Here is a 17,920-nt window from a genome sequence, read left to right as displayed (position 1 = left end):
TTCCCTCCGTAAGGCAATCAAACAGTCAAAACGTTAGTACAGAGACAGTGGAGTCGCAATTCAACGGCTCAGACACAAGACGTACGTGGCGGGGTCTACAGACAATCATGGATTACAAAGGGTAAACTAGCTACGTTGCGGACACCGACGTCTTTGCCCAGRTAGCATCCCTAGCCGCGTCCTCAGAGCATGCGTAGACAAGCTGGCTGGAGTGTTTACGGCCATATTYAATCTCTCCCTAKCCCAGTCTGYTGTCCCCACWTGCTTCAAGATGTCCACCTTTGTTCCTGTACCCAAGAAAGCAATGGTAACTGAACTAAATGACTATCGCCCGTAGCACTCCTGTCATCATGAAGAAATTTGAGAGGCTAGTTAAAAGGTTCATATCACCTCTACCTTACCTGCCACACTAGACGCACTTATATTTGCTTACCGCCCCAATAGATCCACAGACGATGCAATCGCCATTGCACTGCACACTGCCCTATCCCATCTGGACAAGGGGAATACCTGTGAAAGAATGATGTTCATTGACTATAGCTCAGCCTTCAATACCATAGTACCCTCCAAGCTCATCATCAAGCTCGGGGCCCTGGGTCTGAACCCGGCCCTGTGCAACTGTGTGCTGGACTTCCTGATGGGCTGCCCCCAGGTGGTGAAGGTAGGAAACAACACCTCCACTTCACTGATCCTCAACACAGGGGCCCCACAAGGGTGCGTGCTCAGCCCCCTCCTGTACACCCTGTTCACCCATGACTGTGTGGCCACACACGTCTCCAACTCAATCATCAAGTTTGCAGACAACACAACCATAGTAGGCTGGATTACCAACTATGACGAGACAGCCTACAGGGAGGAGGTGAGGTCCCTGGCGGAGTGGTGCCAGGAAAATAACATCATCCTCAACGTCAACAAAACGAAGGAGCTGATCGTGGACTTCAGGAAAAAGCAGAGGGAGCACGCCCCTATCCACATTGACAGGACCGCAGTGAAGGTGGAAAGCTTCAAGTTCCTTGGTGTACACATCACTGATTATCTGAAATGTTCCACCCACACAGACAGTGTGGTGAAGAAAGCGCAAATAGCAAAAATTTGGCTTGGCCCCTAAGACCCTCACAAACTTTTACAGATGCACAATTGAGAGCATCCTGTCAGGCTGTGTCCCCGCCTGGTACAGCAACTGCACAGCCCGCAACCGCAGGCCTCTCCAGAGAGTGGTGCGGGCTGCCCAACGCATCAACTGCGGCATACTGCCTGCCCTCCAGGACACCTACAGCACCCGATGTCACAGGAAGGCCAAAAAGATAATCAAGGACATCAACCACCCGAGCCACAGCCTGTTCACCCCGCTATCATGCAGAAGGCGAGGTCACTACAGGTGCATCAAAGCGGGGACCGAGAGACTGAAAAACAGCTTCTATCTCAAGGCCATCAGACTGTTAAATCAGCCATCACTAGCCATCTTCCACCCGGTTACTTAACCCTTCACCTTAGAAGCTGCTGCCCTATATACATAGACATGGAATCACTGGTCACTTTAATAATGTTTACATACTGCTTTACTCATTTCATATGTGTGTATACTTTATTCTATTCTACTGTATTTTAGTCAATGCCACTCCGACATTGCTCATCCAAATAAATAAATAAATATACACTGCTCAAAAAAATAAAGGGAACACTTAAACAACACAATGTAATTCCAAGTCAATCACACTTCTGTGAAATCAAACTGTCCACTTAGGAAGCAACACTGATTGACAATAAATTTCACATGCTGTTGTGCAAATGGGAATAGCACAAAAGTGTGAAATTATAGCAATTAGCAAGACACCCCCAATAAAGGAGTGGTTCTGCAGGTGGTGCACCACAGACCACTTCTCAGTTTCTATGCTTCCTGGCTGATGTCTGTCACTTTTGAATGCCTGGCGGTGCTTTCACTCTAGTGGTACATTGAGACGGAGTCTACAACCCACACAAGTGGCTTAGGTAGTGCAGCTCATCCAGGATGGCACATCAATGCGAGGCTGTGGCAAGAAGGTTTGCTGTGTCTGTTCAGCGTAGTTCCAGAGCATGGAGGCGCTACCAGAAGACAGGCCAGTACATCAGGAGACGTGGAGGAGGCTGTAGGAGGGCAACAAACCAGCCCCAGCAAGGACCGTACTCCGCATTTGTGCAAGGAGGAGCACTGGCCAGAGCCCTGCAAAATGACCTCCAGCAGGCCACAAATGTGCATGTGTCTGCTCAAACGGTCAGAAACAGACTCCATGAGGTGGTATGAGGGCCGACGTCCACACCATGACACACAAGGGTGGGAACAGTGGCAAAGGTACCCACAGGACAAACAGAATAACATTAGTCTGAGGAGAGATAAATAGCATTAATACAAACAAAATAATTCTAAACACACCTTTAGTTTACACAAAGTTAAACAGATGTATTTTTCTTCATAATAAGCAGGAGTAATTTCTTAGATCAGATGACAGCAACTGTACTTCTATCCATGTCACTAAAGACTAACAAAAACAAAGACAATTTAACTAGAATGGCTTACTCTTTTCTCCCCAACCCACCAAGAGGTAACATGTAGATATACACATTTCACAATAGGTCAGAACCTAAACAGCTAATTTCATTCTGTTGTGGCGATTCAGAAGGATTACTAGGACAAAGTCATGGTGGAAGTTTTATAGTGTTAAAATATAGTGTAAATCTAGTAGGGTTTTGCCCCCTTCCTAAGGCCTCCTCCACGTCTCCTGATTGTACTGGCCTGTCTCCTGGTAGCCGCCTCTCATGCTCTGGACACTACGCTGACAGACACAGCAAACCTTCTTGCCACAGCTCCATTGATGTGCCATCCTGGAGAGCTGCACTACCTGAGCCACTTGGTGTGGGTTGTAGACTCCGTCTCATGCTACCACGTAGAGATGAAAGCACCGCCAGCATTCAAAGTGACCAAAATCACCAGGAAGCATAGGAACTGAGAAGTGGCCTGTGGTCACCACTCCTGCAGAACCACTCCTTTAGTTGAGTGGTGTCTTGCTAATTGCCTATAATTTCCAACTTTTGTCTATCCATTTTGCACAACAGCATGTGAAATTTATTGTCAATCAGTGTTGCTCTTCCTTAAGTTGACAGTTTGATTTCACAGAAGTGTGATTGACTTGGAGTTACATTGTGTTGTTTAAGTGTTCCCTTTATTTTTTTGAGCAGTGTATATATATACACACATACACACATGTTTTTTTCTTCATGGCATCAGCTTTGATATTTATATTTCTTAATTCCATTCTTTTACTTTTAGATGTGTGTATTGTTGTGAATTGTTAGATATTGCCGCACTGATGGAGCTAGGAACACAAGAATTTCGCTACACCTGCAATAACATCTGCTAAATATGTGTATGTGACCAATAACATTTGAGCTCAGGTGCATCCCGTTTCCATGGATTATCCTTGAGATGTTTCTTGGACTTGGAGTCCACCTGTGGTATATTCAATTGATTGGACATGATTTGGAAAGGCAGACGCCTGTCTATATAAGGTCCCAAACCAAGCCATGAGCTCGAAACCATTTTCCATAGAGCTCCGAGACAGGATTGTGTCGAGGCACAGATCTGGGGAACGGTACCAAAAAATGTCTGCAGCATTGAAGGTCCCCAAGAACACATTGGCCTCCATCATTCTTAAATGGAAAGACATTTAGAACCACCAACACTCTTCCTAGAGCAGGCCACCCGGCCAAACTGGGCAATCGGGGGAGAAGGGCTTTGATCAGGGAGGTGACCAAGAACCCGACAGAGCTTCAGAGTTCCTCTGTGGAGATGGGAGAACCTTGCAAAAGGACAACCATCTCTGAAGCACTCCACCAATCAGGCCTTTATGGTGGTGGCCAGATAGAAGCCACTCCTCAGTAAAAAGGCACATGACAGCCCGCTTGGAGTTTGCCAAAAGGAACCCAAAGGACTCAAATGAGAAACAAGATTCTCTGGTCTGATGAAACCTAGATTGAATTATTTGGCTTGAATGCCAAGCGTCACATCTGGAAGAAACCTGGCACCATCCCTACAGTGAAGCATGGTGGTGGCAGCATCATAAACCTGTTTTGCTTTGTCATTATGGGGTATTTTGTGTAGATTGATGAGGGAAAAAAATACATTTAAAGAATAAGGCTGTAACGTAACAAAATGTGGAAAAAGTCAAGTGGTCTGAATACTTTCCGAATGCACCGTATGTATACCTGTCTCTCAGCTCATACAGTAATGTAAGGGAGTGTGCACACTTATTACYATGAAATTATTAAATGGGGCACCACTTGGTATTATTCAGCAAGAAACTATAAAATAGTTACAATTATATCTACAGTTAACTTATMATTTGAAGGTAATTAMGTTCTCAAAATGACAAGGCAATGCATTCTTGGAGACCGTAAATATTATACAAAAACAAAGAAGACTTATTTAGTCATAACCAGGGTGAAGCAATGGATATACAGGATGAATGAATCATGGAGATTGTAAGGGCATGATTCAGGCTACAGAATCAGTCACAAATAGGTAATGGGGATTAGAGGGACTAAATTCAAACCGTTATTCTTGATATTTCAGAATGAATCAAGGCAGGGATTATAGGAAAAATTTACTTTCAGAGGCCAGTGTCCCACCTAGCTATTTTAAGATGAATGTGKATATGTGTATATACTGTCTGGAACTAATGGTCTTCAGAGAACTYTCMAAAACAAAGGATTTCAGAAGTCCAGTACTTATCCACAGTCATTTTTAATCTTCATCGGGTCCCAGCTGATTCCCTCTCTGGCACTTTGGTTCAAACCTGCCACCCTTGTTGCTGATAGGAGAAGCTTTGATGTAGACTACAGGTGTGAGATGAGCAAAAGAAGGGAAGGACGACTCCTGCTGGGAGATTGCTGTGTGTGGTCCCCCTCTTCCTTTGTTCTCTGGCCACTGAATAGAGGTCCTTGTGTATTCTCCTTTTGGTTTATGTCTGGCGTGGATGTGTTAATTCGAATCTCCTCTACACTAACAACCCGGCTTCCAAACGGCTTCTCCCCAAAAACAGCATAGAAGACAGCACTGCATCACAAACCATTGTTTTACATGGCTGTGTTTTAGTTTAGCGAGCAGTAAAACATTTACAGAACAAGAAACAAAAAGTTAGCTTACCAAACGTAAGACGAACTGCCACAACAAAAGCCCACGGCTAGTGATGGGATGATTGAGCTCTGACACTCTAATGCAATTTTCAAAGCACTACTGAATTGACATAACGCGCCAATGCTTRTATCAAAGTAACAATACCACGTGAAGACGTTTGAAGCCACATTACCATCTGACAGGTGTTGAACTAGTAACCGAGTGCACCGACCTCTGCTGGAACCTCTTTGTTTTAATCTAGATATTATTTGACCTGCTTAGTAGGTGGAAAGAACTCAGGGTGTAGAACCACATGGCAGAGGAATCCATCTTGAAATCGTAGCACACTAGTATCGAATCTTAATTTTTTTTTTTTTCAAAAATTGATTGTAAATGAAACAGCTCTGGTAGTTGTTATTGGTTATTATCAAATTATGGATCCAACGTTTTTTTATATTTAAAAGTGACTTAAAAGTTTAATTCAAACCCAAAGCAAAGTTGATAAGGTCATGTGACCTTATCAACGTAAGGTCATGTGACCTTATCAACGTACAAAGCTTTACTTGATCCCTCAGTGGATCCCGCTGTGACTTCCCAAAAATGTACCTCTGCTGGACACTACATGGGTTGTTATAGACAGTCTAGATATTCTCCCCTACATCCTACCTGACAGGTGGGTCAGCCTGTAGAACAGTGGTGAGTTTCTCATCTTGTGGAGACACCGTATAAAATCCCTGTATTTATATATATTTTTTATACATATTCTTTGAAACACTGGCTACATTGAATTTCAAACTTTTAATTGACGAGTTTAACATCCTAAATCATGCAATGGAGTCACCGTATTTTGCAAATTTAAACATTTATATTTTTTACTATGTTGCTCATTTAACAGCATCGATGGTATAGTCATAGATAGTTTCAAAGTAACGTTACCATGTGATCAATGACGTCTGAAGTGTTGTTTGATTACACGCTTTGTTAAACCGTATTTTGCAAAATGCAAGATCCCACAGATGTTGCCAGTGCTTTCTTCGATGCCAAGTTGCTTTCAAACCCCGACCTCTACTGGACACATTTACCAATTTAGTTTGATTTTTATCATCACTGCCCACGGGTATGGACAAGGAGAGTGCACCCTCCCTTGTCATCCGTGGCAGAACCACAAGCTCGCTAGTCAAGAGTTCTGTCTCGCTAACTTATTCTCAAATCTCACCTCGTCTTACACCAGCCACGAGGTGCCTGCCACTGACTACAACTTACACCTAGCCTATCAGAGGGCAAAGTGGAGGAATTAAAACATTGCTTACCTACCTGAACATTGCTTACCTACCTGTGCTTACACCTGTCGAATCGATTCAGATTTTCACAAATGCTTAGGGTTTAGGTGTTGATTTGGAATTGGGCCTGACACTACAACGTTTTTGACTTTGTACAATATGTAAGTCAGGGCCCGGTTTCCCATTAGCAATGGAAYTTAGGCGTATGAGTGTCTTAAAGTGTTTTAAAGATGCGTCTTTCCTACAACGGCCGATGATATAACATGCATTAACCAAAACATTCGTTAAACGTTCGTTAAAGTGTATCGTTGAGGTATGTGTCAATACTGAAAGGATCGAAAGAAAGGCAGTGCTGCTCTCGGATCTGCTTTATCCAGTCAAATCATACCTTAACATTATAATTATTCCACAATACTGATGACGGATCAGCTTTTAGAAAGATATAATCTATGGCTGCAATTRTTGAGGTGGCTTATTCTAATGCTTACACTAATATAATGCACTAAATGAAGACTTGGCACATAATTGTGCATGGAATATATTGAGGCTAAAATTACAAACCTATTTTAGCAAAAAAAATAGAACTCAGTTGAATGAACAATTTATTTCAATATTGAATTATATAGGCCTATGTGGCCTATACTGTAGGCTATTTATCTTTTAATGCATTCATCTCGGTTTTCATTTGAAGTCTTTTCATCCCTCGCTTGTTTGTAACAATTGCGACAACATTGGCAACTTTGTATTTGTAGTCAACTTCGTTGTGAAGTTATCGCCGTCACAGAGAGACAGATAAACGTCTTGATTCAATGTTTAGCGGAGATCTTCTGTGTATAAAGTGGCGTGGTATGGAAAAAGCACATTTAACAGCGCACTTAATTGTTCCACAAGTGGTCTGAGGCAGTCAGTAAATAACAAGCATTTTAAAATGTTGGTCATTTAGCAGATGCTCTTATCCAGAGCGACATACAGGAGCAATTAGGGTTAAGTGCCTTGCTCAAGGGCACATCGACCGATTTTTCACCCAGTTGGCTTGGGGTTTCGAAACAGTGACCTTTCGGTTACTGGCCCAATACTCTTAACCACTAKGCTACCTGCCAAGTGCAACTTTAGTAACGATGGTTTTGGGAAACAGCTCAGAGATTTAATGATGCTCCTACGAGGGTTCTAAYGATGAACCTTAAGATGCTTTTGGGAAACCGGGCCCAAATAGGTTTTCAGAGTCTGCCCTCCAGTGGSCAGCAAATGACCAACAGTGAACATTTATGTTTCTTCCCTTCTAGATGGGACAGTACACCCTCTGTCTGCCTGGACATGCATGAGCAGGACCTGAAGATGAGGGAGTCAGAGGACGTTAATGCACACCATCTACTGCAGCAGCACTTGTTACAAAGCAAGAAAACAGGTATTTCTTAGTTGAAGACAATTAGACCCCCCCCCCCCCCAAAAAAAGAAAACATCTCAGGGGCGGCTAAAAAGCTATCTGTTTTTTTACCCTCTTCCTCTCGTTACTTTACCTAACAGCACAGACACAGGTACAGTCGGAAGCACCCGAAGTCAACAAGGACAAGATGAGGTGCAAGAGATCTTCCAGAGAACCATGATGAGCCGTCTAAAGTCCTTCAAGTCAGCCAAAATAGGTGTCACTCCACCCAAGAAAGAAACCAATCACCTGAAGAAAACCAGCCACCAAAGGTCAGGGTGACCACACATTTTCCCTCCCCCTTGTCTTCATAACCTCTTGGAGGCCAAGTGTATATATGTCAGTATGTTTGTATTTCAATTTTTAGATGCCAAACGGAAAATCCACGACATAACAGTAAAAGCCATCTACTTATGGGATGAAGGTACTTCTTTTGCTCTTTCTTTTCACTTCTCTTTTGCATTATATAAGAGGCTTGAGGAAGGGGCGTTCTGAATTATTGGTGGTGTTTTTCTAATTTTCTGGGAACCTATTCTAAACCAACTTACAGTGCCCCAGAAAGTATTCATACCCCTTAACTTATTCCACATTTGTTTTATTACTGGCAAGTGTCTTCACTGACTTTTTCAACCTCTCCCTGACCGAGGCTGTAATATCTACATGTTTCAAGCAGACCACCATAGTCCTGTGCCCAAGAAAAGCGAAGGTGACCTGCCAAATGACAACCGCCCATAGCACTCACATCGGTAGCCATGAAGTGCTTTGAAGAGGCTGGTCATGGCTCACATCACCATCATCCCGGAACACTAGCCCGCTCCAATTCGCATCCCGCCCCAACAGATCCACAGATGTCGCAATCTCAATCGCACTCCACAGGGCCTTTCCCACCTGGACAAAAGGAATTTCATTGACTATAGCTCAGAATTTAACACCATAGTACTCACTAAGCTAAGGACCCTGGGACAAAACACCTCCTCTGCAACTGGGATCCTGACTTCCTGACAAACACATCTGACTCACTGATCCTCAACACTGGGCCCGTCAGGGGTGCATGCTTAGTCCCCTCCTGTACTCCCATGTTCACCCACAACTCGCGTGGCCAAGCAGTGCCAGGACAACAATTTCTCCATCAACGTAAGCAAGACAAAGTAGCTGATCGTGGACTAGAGGAAAAGGAGGGCTGACACACCCCCATTCACATCAACGGGGCTGTAGTGGAGCAGGTTGAGAGCTCAAAGTCCTTGTGTCCACATCACCAACCAAATATCATGGTCCAAACACACCAAGACAGTCATGAAGTGGGCACGACAACACCTTTCCCCTCAGGAGAACTGAAAAGAGTCCTCAGATTCTCAAAAAGTTATACAGCTGCACCGGTCGTGCATCACCGCCTGGTATGGCAACTGCTTGGTATCCGACCGTAAGGCGCTAGAGAGGGTAGTGCGTACGGCCCAGTACATCACTGGGCCAAGCTTCCTGCCATACAGGACCTAGAGTTGAAGTCGGAAGTTTACATACACCTTAGCCAAAATATATTTAAACTCAGTTTTAAACAATTCCTGACATTATAATCCTAGTAAACTTCCCTGTCCCTGTCTTTATTTTAAGAATGTGAAATGTTGTAACGGTGCTCTAGCTCTTCCTCCTCCTCGGACGAGAGAGGAGAGAAGGATCGGTGGACCAATACGCAGCGAGGTATGATGACATAATGAATTATTAAATAAAGACGAAACACGAAGAACAACTGAATAACTACAAAATAAGAAAACGACGTAGACGAAACCTGAACATGGGAACTTACATAAAGACACGAAAGAACTCACGAACAGGAATAGACTACATAAAACGAACAAACCGAAAACAGTTCCCGTGTGGTGCACAGACACAGACACGGAAGACAATCACCCACAAACAAACAGTGAGAACAGCCAACCTATATATGATTCTCAATCAGAGGAAATGAATAACACCTGTCCCTGATTGAGAACCATATAAGGCTAATTAAACCAACACACTCCCACATAGAACAAAACAACACAGACTGCCCATCCCAACTCACCCTACCAACTAAACACATACAAAACATAGAAAACAGGTCAGGACGTGACAAATGTCAGAATAATAGTAATAGAAGTGATTTATTTCAGCATTTATTTATTTAATCACATTCCCAGTGGCTCAGAAGTTTACATACACTGAATTAATATTTTGGATGCATTGCCTTTCAATTGTTTAACTTGGGTCAAACGTTTCGGGTAGCCTTCCACAAGCTTCCCACAATAAGTTGGTGGAATTTTGGCCCATTCCTCCTGACAGAGCTGGTGTAACTGAGTCAGGTTTGTAGGCCTCCTTACTTGCACACGCCTTTTCAGTTCTGCTACAAATTTTCTAGAGAATGGAGTCAGGGCTTTGTGATGGCCACTCCAATACCTTGACTTTAACTTCCTGACTGATGTCTTGAGATGTTGCTTCAATATATCCACATAATTCTCTACCTCAGATGCCATCTATTTTGTGAAGTGCAGCAAAGCACCCCCACAACATGGTGCTGCCAGACTCCAAACATAACAATGGTCATTATGGCCAAACAGTTCTATTTTTGTTTCATCAGACCAGAGGACATTTCTCCAAAAGTATGATTTTTTTCCCCCATGTGCAGTTGCAAACATTTTTATGGCGGTTTTGGAGCAGTGGCTTCTTCCTTGCTGAGCGGCCTTTCAGGTTATGTCGATGTTTTACTTTGGATATAGATACTTTTCGTACGTGTTCCTCCAGCATCTTCACAAGTCCTTTGCTGTTGTTCTGGGATTTATTTGCACTTTTCGCACCAAAGTGCATTCATCTCTAGGAGACAGAACGCGTCTCCATCCTGAGCGGTATGACGCTGTGTGGTCCCATGGTGTTTATACTTGCGTACTATTGTTTGTACAGATGAACATGGTACTTCAGGCATTTGGAAATTGCTCCCAAGGATGAACCAGAATTTGTGAAAATAAAAATAAAAAACTGAGCTCTGGCTGATTTATTTTGAGTCAACTTAGTTTAAAGGCACAGTCAACTTAGTGTATGTAATATTTACCCACTGGAATTGTGACACAGTGAAATATAAATGAAATAATCTGTCTGTAAAACAATTGTTGGAAAAATTCCTTTGTGTCATGCACAAAGTAGATGTCCTAACCGACTTGCAAAAAACGATAGTTTGTTATCAAGAAATTTGTGGAGTGGTTGAAAAACGAGTTTTAATGACATCCAACCTAAGTGTATGTAAACTTTCGACTTCAACTGTATGTACTAGGCGGTGTCAGAGGAAGGCCCAAAAAATTGTCAGACTCCAGTCACCCAAGCATAGACTGTTCTCTCTACTACCACACGGCAAGCGGTACCCAAGCGCCAGTCTACAGTCGTGGCCAAAAGTTTTTGAGAATGACACAAATATTAATTTTTCACAAAGTCTGCTGCCTCAGTGTCTTTAGAATTTTTGTCAGATGTTACTATGGAATACTGAAGTATAATTACAAGCATTTCATAAGTGTCCAAGGCTTTTATTGACAGTTACATGAAGTTGATGCAAAGAGTCATATTTGCAGTGTTGACCTTCTTTTTAAGACCTCTGCAATCTGCCCTGCATGTTGTCAATTAACTTCTGGGCCACATCCTGACTGATGGCAGCCCATTCTTGCATAATCAATGCTTGGATGTTGTGGGTTTTTGTTTGTCCACCCGCCTCTTGAGGATTGCCACAAGATCTCAATGGGATTAAGGTCTGGGGAGTTTCCTGGCCATGGACCCAAATATTGATGTTTTGTTCCCCGAGCCACTTAGTTACACTTTTGCCTTATGGCAAGGTGCTCCATCAGGCTGGAAAAGGCATTGTTCGTCACAACTGTTCCTGGATGGTTGGGAGAAGTTGCTCTCGGAGATGTGTTGGTACCCTTCTTCATTCATGGCTGTGTTTTAGGCAAAATTGTGAGTGAGCCCACTCCCTTGGCTGAGAAGCAACCCACACATGAATGGTCTCAGGATGCTTTACTGTTGGCATGACACAGTACTGATGGTAGCGCTCACCTTGTCTTCTCCGGACAAGCTTTTTTTCCGGATGCCCCAAACAATCGCAAAAGGGATTCATCAGAGAAAATGACTTTACCCCAGTCTCAGCAGTCCAATCCCTGTACCTTTTGCAGAAATACAGTCTGTCCCTGATGTTTTTCCTGGAGATAAGTGGCTTCTTTGCTGCCCTTCTTGACCCCAGGCCATCCTCCAAAAGTCTTTGCCTCACTGTGCGTGTGTAACCGATGTGAAATGGCTAGCTAGTTAGCGGTGGTGCGCGCTAATAGCGTTTCAATTGTGACGTCACTCACTTTGAGACCTTGAAGTAGTGGTTCCCTTGCTCTGCAAGAGGCCGCGGCTTTTGTGAGCGATGGGTAACGATGCTTTTTGGGTGACTGTTGTTGATGTGTGTAGAGGGTCCCTGGTTCGCGCCCGGGTCGGGGCGAGGGGACGGACTAAAGTTAAACTGTTACACGTGCAGATGCACTCACACCTGCCTGCTGCCATTCCTGAGCAAGCTCTGTACTGGTGAATCAACTTTAGGAGAAGGTCCTGGCACTTGCTGGACTTTCTGAGCTGCCCTGAAGCCTTCTTCACAACAATTGAACCGCTCTCCTTGAAGTTCTTGATGATCCGATTAAATGGTTGATTTAGGTGCAATCTTACTGGCAGCAATATCCTTGCCTGTGAAGCTCTTTTTGTGCAAAGCAATGATGACGGCACGTGTTTCCTTGCAGGTAACCATGGTTGACAGAGGAAGAACAATGATTCCGAGCACCACCCTCCTTTTGAAGCTTCCAGTCTGTTATTCGAACTCAATCAGCATGCCAGAGTGATCTCCAGCCTTGTCCTCGTCAACACTCACACCTGTGTTAACGAGAGAATCACTGACATGTCAGCTGGTCCTTTTGTGGCTGGGCTGAAATGCAGTGGAAATGTTTTGGCGATTCAGTTCATTTTCATGGCAAAGAGGGACTTTGCAATTAATTGCAATTCATCTGATCACTCTTCATAACATTCTGGAGTATATGCAAATTGCCATCATAAAAACTGAGGCAGCAGACTTGTGGAAGAATCAATATTTGTGTCATTCTCAAAACTTTTGGCCATGACTGTAGGTCCAAAAGGCTCCTTAACAACTTCTACCCCCAAGCCATAAGACTACTGAACAATTAATCAAATTGCCACCCAGACTATTTACATTGACCCCCTCACCCCCCTTCTTATTTTTACACTACTGTTACTCGCCGTTTATTATCTATGCATGGTCACTTTACCCCTACCTACATGTAGAGATTACCTCGACTAACCTGTACCCTTGCACGTTCACWCTTCATGCAGCTTTGTCTAACGACAACCTACTGTCATGTAACAATGACAAGCAACTTTCATGTAACACTGATGTCACAATGTCAGATGAAAAAGAATGACATGACTTACTTTCAGAGGAGCAGCGTAGCACACACAATTGATGCCCACAAACAAAGCTGTGGGAAGTTTCCTTGAAGCCAATGCAGAGGATAAAGAAAAATGCCAAAAACCGGGATCGAAACAGAAACCTTTATGACTTCAGTCTAACGCTCTCCCAACTGAGCTATTTCGGCAAGTCGCTAAAAGTAATTCTGTGGCACACTTGACCATACACATGCAAGTGACTCACGATTTTGACACTCAAAAGTTACCTCATGGCCAGAACGGGGATCGAACCCACGACTAATACCGTACCCCATGTATATAGCCTAGTTATTTTGTAACTTTAAAAAAAAAAACTTTAGGTTATTTAGTAAAAAWAATATTTCTTGAAGCTTTTGGTGAGAAGTGTAATGCTTTAATATTTAATAATTTCTTCCCCCCCAAATTTATTATATAAATAGGCCTCTTTAATTTTGTCTGGCTTGCCTTTTCAAATAAAATTTAATATTTTTTGCTAATATAATAAAATAAAATAAACACTTTGTATTCAGGACAATAAGTTAATTGCTTTGCCATATTTTTTGCAGTATTACTTTAGTGCATTGTTGCAAACATTATGCATGTTTTGGAATCATTTTATTTTGTACAGTCTTCCTCCTTTGTTGATCCATCACAGCCATTAGACTCTAACTGTTTTAAAGTCACAATTGGCCTCATGGTGAAATCCCTGAGTGGTTTCCTTCCTCTATGCCAACTGAGTTAGGAAGGACGCCTGTATCTTTGTAGTGACTGGGTGTATTGATGCACCATCCAAAGTGTAATTAACAACTTCACCATGCTCAAAGTGATATTCAGTGTCTGCTTTATTTTTACCCATCTACCAATCTACCCATCTACCCTTCTTCGCGAGGCATTGGAAAAACCTCCCTGGTCTTTGTGGTTGAACCTATTTGAAATTCAGTGTTCAACTGAGGGACCTTAAAGATAATTGTATGTGTAGGGTACAGAGATGAGGTAGTCATTCAAAAATCAGGTTAAACACTATTATTGCRCACAGAGTGAGTCCATGCAACTTATGTGACTTGTTAAGCAAATGTTTTAYTCCTGAACTTATTTAGGCTTGCCATAACAGCRGGGTTGAATACTTATTGACTCAAGATATTTAAGCTTTTCATTTTAAATTAATTTGTAAAAATTTTGAAAAACATAATTCCACTTTGACATTATGAGTTATTGTGTGTAACAAAATGTGGAAAAAGTCAAGGGGTGTGAATACTTTCTGAAGGCACTGTAATATGGCAGCTTAATGACTTTATTTACTAYCATTATGATAACATTGTGCCACCAGAGAGTAGTAACACCAATGACGGTAACACCAATGACACATTTTTGGTAATTGAGGGTTTTCTTTAATGGAGGTCATGATTTACTAAAGCGCTATGATTAATAATTTTGCCCATAATGTAATTTCCCTTATTTTAAATTGAGTAACACCAATGACACTTTGTATTTATGTAGAAGTATTGCTTCCTTCCCTCGAACCAGGGACTCTTTGCACACATCGACAACAGTCAACGATTTAAATGCTACTAGCACACACCAGTTAAACTCACCCGGGTCACGGCACCAATATAACAGTATTGCTACCGTCCCTCTTCTTTGCTCCAACCTGGGCTTGAACCAGGGATCATCTGCAAACATAGACAGCAGTCACCCACAAAGCATCGTTACCTATCGCTCCACAAAAGCCACAGCTATTTGAAGGTCTCAAAGCGAGTGGTCAACAATTGAAATGCCTCTAGCGTGCACTGCTATCTAGTGTGGTGGCATCTTTCTGCTTTACCAAATGAGTAGAGTTACAAACTACACACCAGTCAGAGTTATACTTAAACTACATCTTTAATAAGCTTTGCAATAGCCTTTGACTTTCAATGATGCGCTATCTCTAATGAACCATTGAAAGTGACTACAGAAAATTACAAAGATCTTTTATAGCCAAGATACACCTCTCTCAACCTACATGACGAACCACAGATCTTAGGAACTCTTCACAAAGGGACTCTTACTTGAGAAAGGAGTATCCCTTAACCAGATAACATTCGCTATAAATTATCGTTCAGTTTGGTCCCTCAGACGAGGTTCTAATTCTCGTTCCTGGTACTTCATAGCACAGAACCATTACCTCATGTTATCTGGAATGCTCTTTAGGTTTTATCACCCAAAGACATCATACATCTCCTCTGTCAGTGCTATCTCAGAGGCCCATCCTCAGTGGAACACACACACACACAATACTCTATTCTGTCGAATGTAACAAATATTATAATGTAATACAAGCATTATAACATCATCTTGCAATTTTCCATGACACTAGCTAACCATTTCACACCGGTTAAATTTAGACACCAAATTATCAATGCAATCCTCAATTTTCTAACATACTAAATGGGTGTGATTAGCTAGTACTTTTCTTTTCAATGTAAACCCCTCCTAAGTTTAACTGGAGGGAATGCTCATGGTCCTTGTATGTCTTTGGAGTAATTTCCAAGGACAAAGCTTACTGACACATACAGTATCATATTTGTAAAAAAATATATATATATTTTAATAGCCTTTGTTTTTATTGACCTATACAATGTATTCAATAATTTTGTTTACTTAGCATTCAAGATAGATCTCTAAATCCCCAAAACATGTCACTACAACTGTACTGGGTCCAGCCAATTTGCTTACCTTAAGTACTTCTAACATACTGTAAAATATTGCGTTTTATTATTGATGAACAGTTCAATATAAACAAAAGTGTATGATGTAACTATATATTCATCGTTTTAAACTTTTATGGTTGCAAGGGCGAGGGACGCAAATACCACCACAATCCAAGACCTACCAGGGCGAAAAAAGATGAGGCTGATTACATTTGCTTTCTGCCATTCAGGTTTAGATACCTCTGCATAAATAACATAACTTAAGTGTTTTCTGGTTGGCTGTTTCTCTCTGCCTTCAGATGGAAAGTTTTCTGAGGGAGACAGTGCCTCTGGTTGCGAGGCTGCTGACGGTTCATTCCCCATGAGAGCCTGTAGAGGTGGTAAGTCTTAACATCAACTCAAAACTACTTAAGTAAACCAAGTTAAACATGTCAGTCAGACCCAAACACCTCAGTCACTAAACAACAATAAGCTCACCTCTTAGAGATCTTTCAATTCATTGAAATCTCCTTCCTGGTCTAGCTGGAATCGTGAACCCAGCCCTCAATGCAGAGATGGACCCCATGCCACCAATGCAGCAGATTCCGCCATGGCTGGCTGAAACCGAGGTGGACAGCAGCGCTGTGGTCCCTTCTCAGAGGGCTCAGCTGAGACTGCCCTTGACGCCTAGTGTTAGAAGTTCACCTAGGGGTCATGATTGAGGCTGTACCAAATGATTGATGTATTAGAATAATTGATTATGCTTATGTTGTATTAATAGAAGGGGAGGGGTTATAAGACCCCTCCCTCTTTACATCTATAGGGTCCTAGAGTACAGATTAACAATATATACACATTATGAGGTTTTAATATTGTTCCACAGTTGTTTTCTAGTTCTCTCTCTTTCTCTCTGCCTCTTATAAGGAGATAAGACTAGTCAGACATTCCCACTATAAATCAACTTGGACATTTACTGCTAAGCTTTTAGATAACACACTAAACGCCTTATTTTTATAGCTTTGTAGGCATGGTTTTGGTCTCATGAGTAGAAGGTAATGACGTAGGCAGAGACATTACTAGGGCTGGACTTCGSGTTTGATAAAATAACTTGTGACCTTTTCTTTGATGCAGAACTTACTCGGAAACATGCGTGCTATGTTCCTGATTGTCAACTTCTGTCTGCAATTGCATTAATAAAAGTTTTTGAATGATTTAATTAAAGATATTGTCATAATGCTAATTTCACCAATGAGCCAATGATTGACAAGGAACAAACCCTAACACTAGCAACCTTCACCGCCTGGCATCGCTGCACCTCATCACCCACTCCTTCCTGCTGGCTGACTCCCCTGCCACACAGGARGACACTTCTGAGCCCCCACCACCACCTTCCACACAAGATGGACGGGGTCAGGGAACCCACATGTAACCCTTCCACAAACTGACCTCCTTTGACCCCTAACCCTGGGTCCAGGTCCTGACCCCAGTTGGCAAACATCAGACATGTTTTTGTGCTGTTCAGTTGTGTAATGATAGTCTTGTATTCCAGACAATTCATCCCAGGTCCTGTCAACCTTGTGCTCTCCAAATAAGGCTTTGGGTTTTGCACAATTTACTGACCCATTCCCTTACTATACACCATATACCATTTCTTACTGTGTTTAGTTGTAGGTTAGGTTTTTCAAAGGAAAGAGGACAGTACTGTATGCAACTCCATTGTAACACAGGGAGATAATCATGAGAGCATCACCAAATAAGAATGATTGGACATGTGACCTCGCAGTCCAAATCCATGGTCAATTCTGACAAAACCAATCCCTTTAACAACCCAGGCTTTGACTGGCTCGCTTAGATCCCATGCTGCCTGACAGTAAAAGTTAAACCACACTCACCATAAGTCCATAGAATGACACCAAAC

The 17,920-nt window shown here is 42.4% G+C and overlaps 1 protein-coding gene across 1 annotated transcript in view; it reads left to right on the top strand.

The window, feature by feature from the left end:
• Nucleotides 1–17,431, top strand: part of LOC111955465 (sodium/hydrogen exchanger 3-like) — a 63,195-nt gene extending 45,764 nt beyond the window's left edge. The window contains 8 exon segments of the mRNA XM_070436249.1: nt 7,713–7,815; nt 7,817–7,834; nt 7,954–7,979; nt 7,981–8,123; nt 8,218–8,241; nt 16,323–16,403; nt 16,546–16,692; nt 17,271–17,431. Coding sequence (XP_070292350.1) covers nt 7,713–7,815; nt 7,817–7,834; nt 7,954–7,979; nt 7,981–8,123; nt 8,218–8,241; nt 16,323–16,403; nt 16,546–16,692; nt 17,271–17,431 — 703 coding nt within the window.
• Nucleotides 17,432–17,920: the final 489 nt, after the last annotated feature.

The sequence above is a fragment of the Salvelinus sp. IW2-2015 genome, linkage group LG31 (genome assembly GCF_002910315.2).
Source record: "Salvelinus sp. IW2-2015 linkage group LG31, ASM291031v2, whole genome shotgun sequence".
Classification (NCBI taxonomy): domain Eukaryota; kingdom Metazoa; phylum Chordata; class Actinopteri; order Salmoniformes; family Salmonidae; genus Salvelinus; species Salvelinus sp. IW2-2015.
This window is presented reverse-complemented; position numbering and strand designations above follow the sequence as displayed.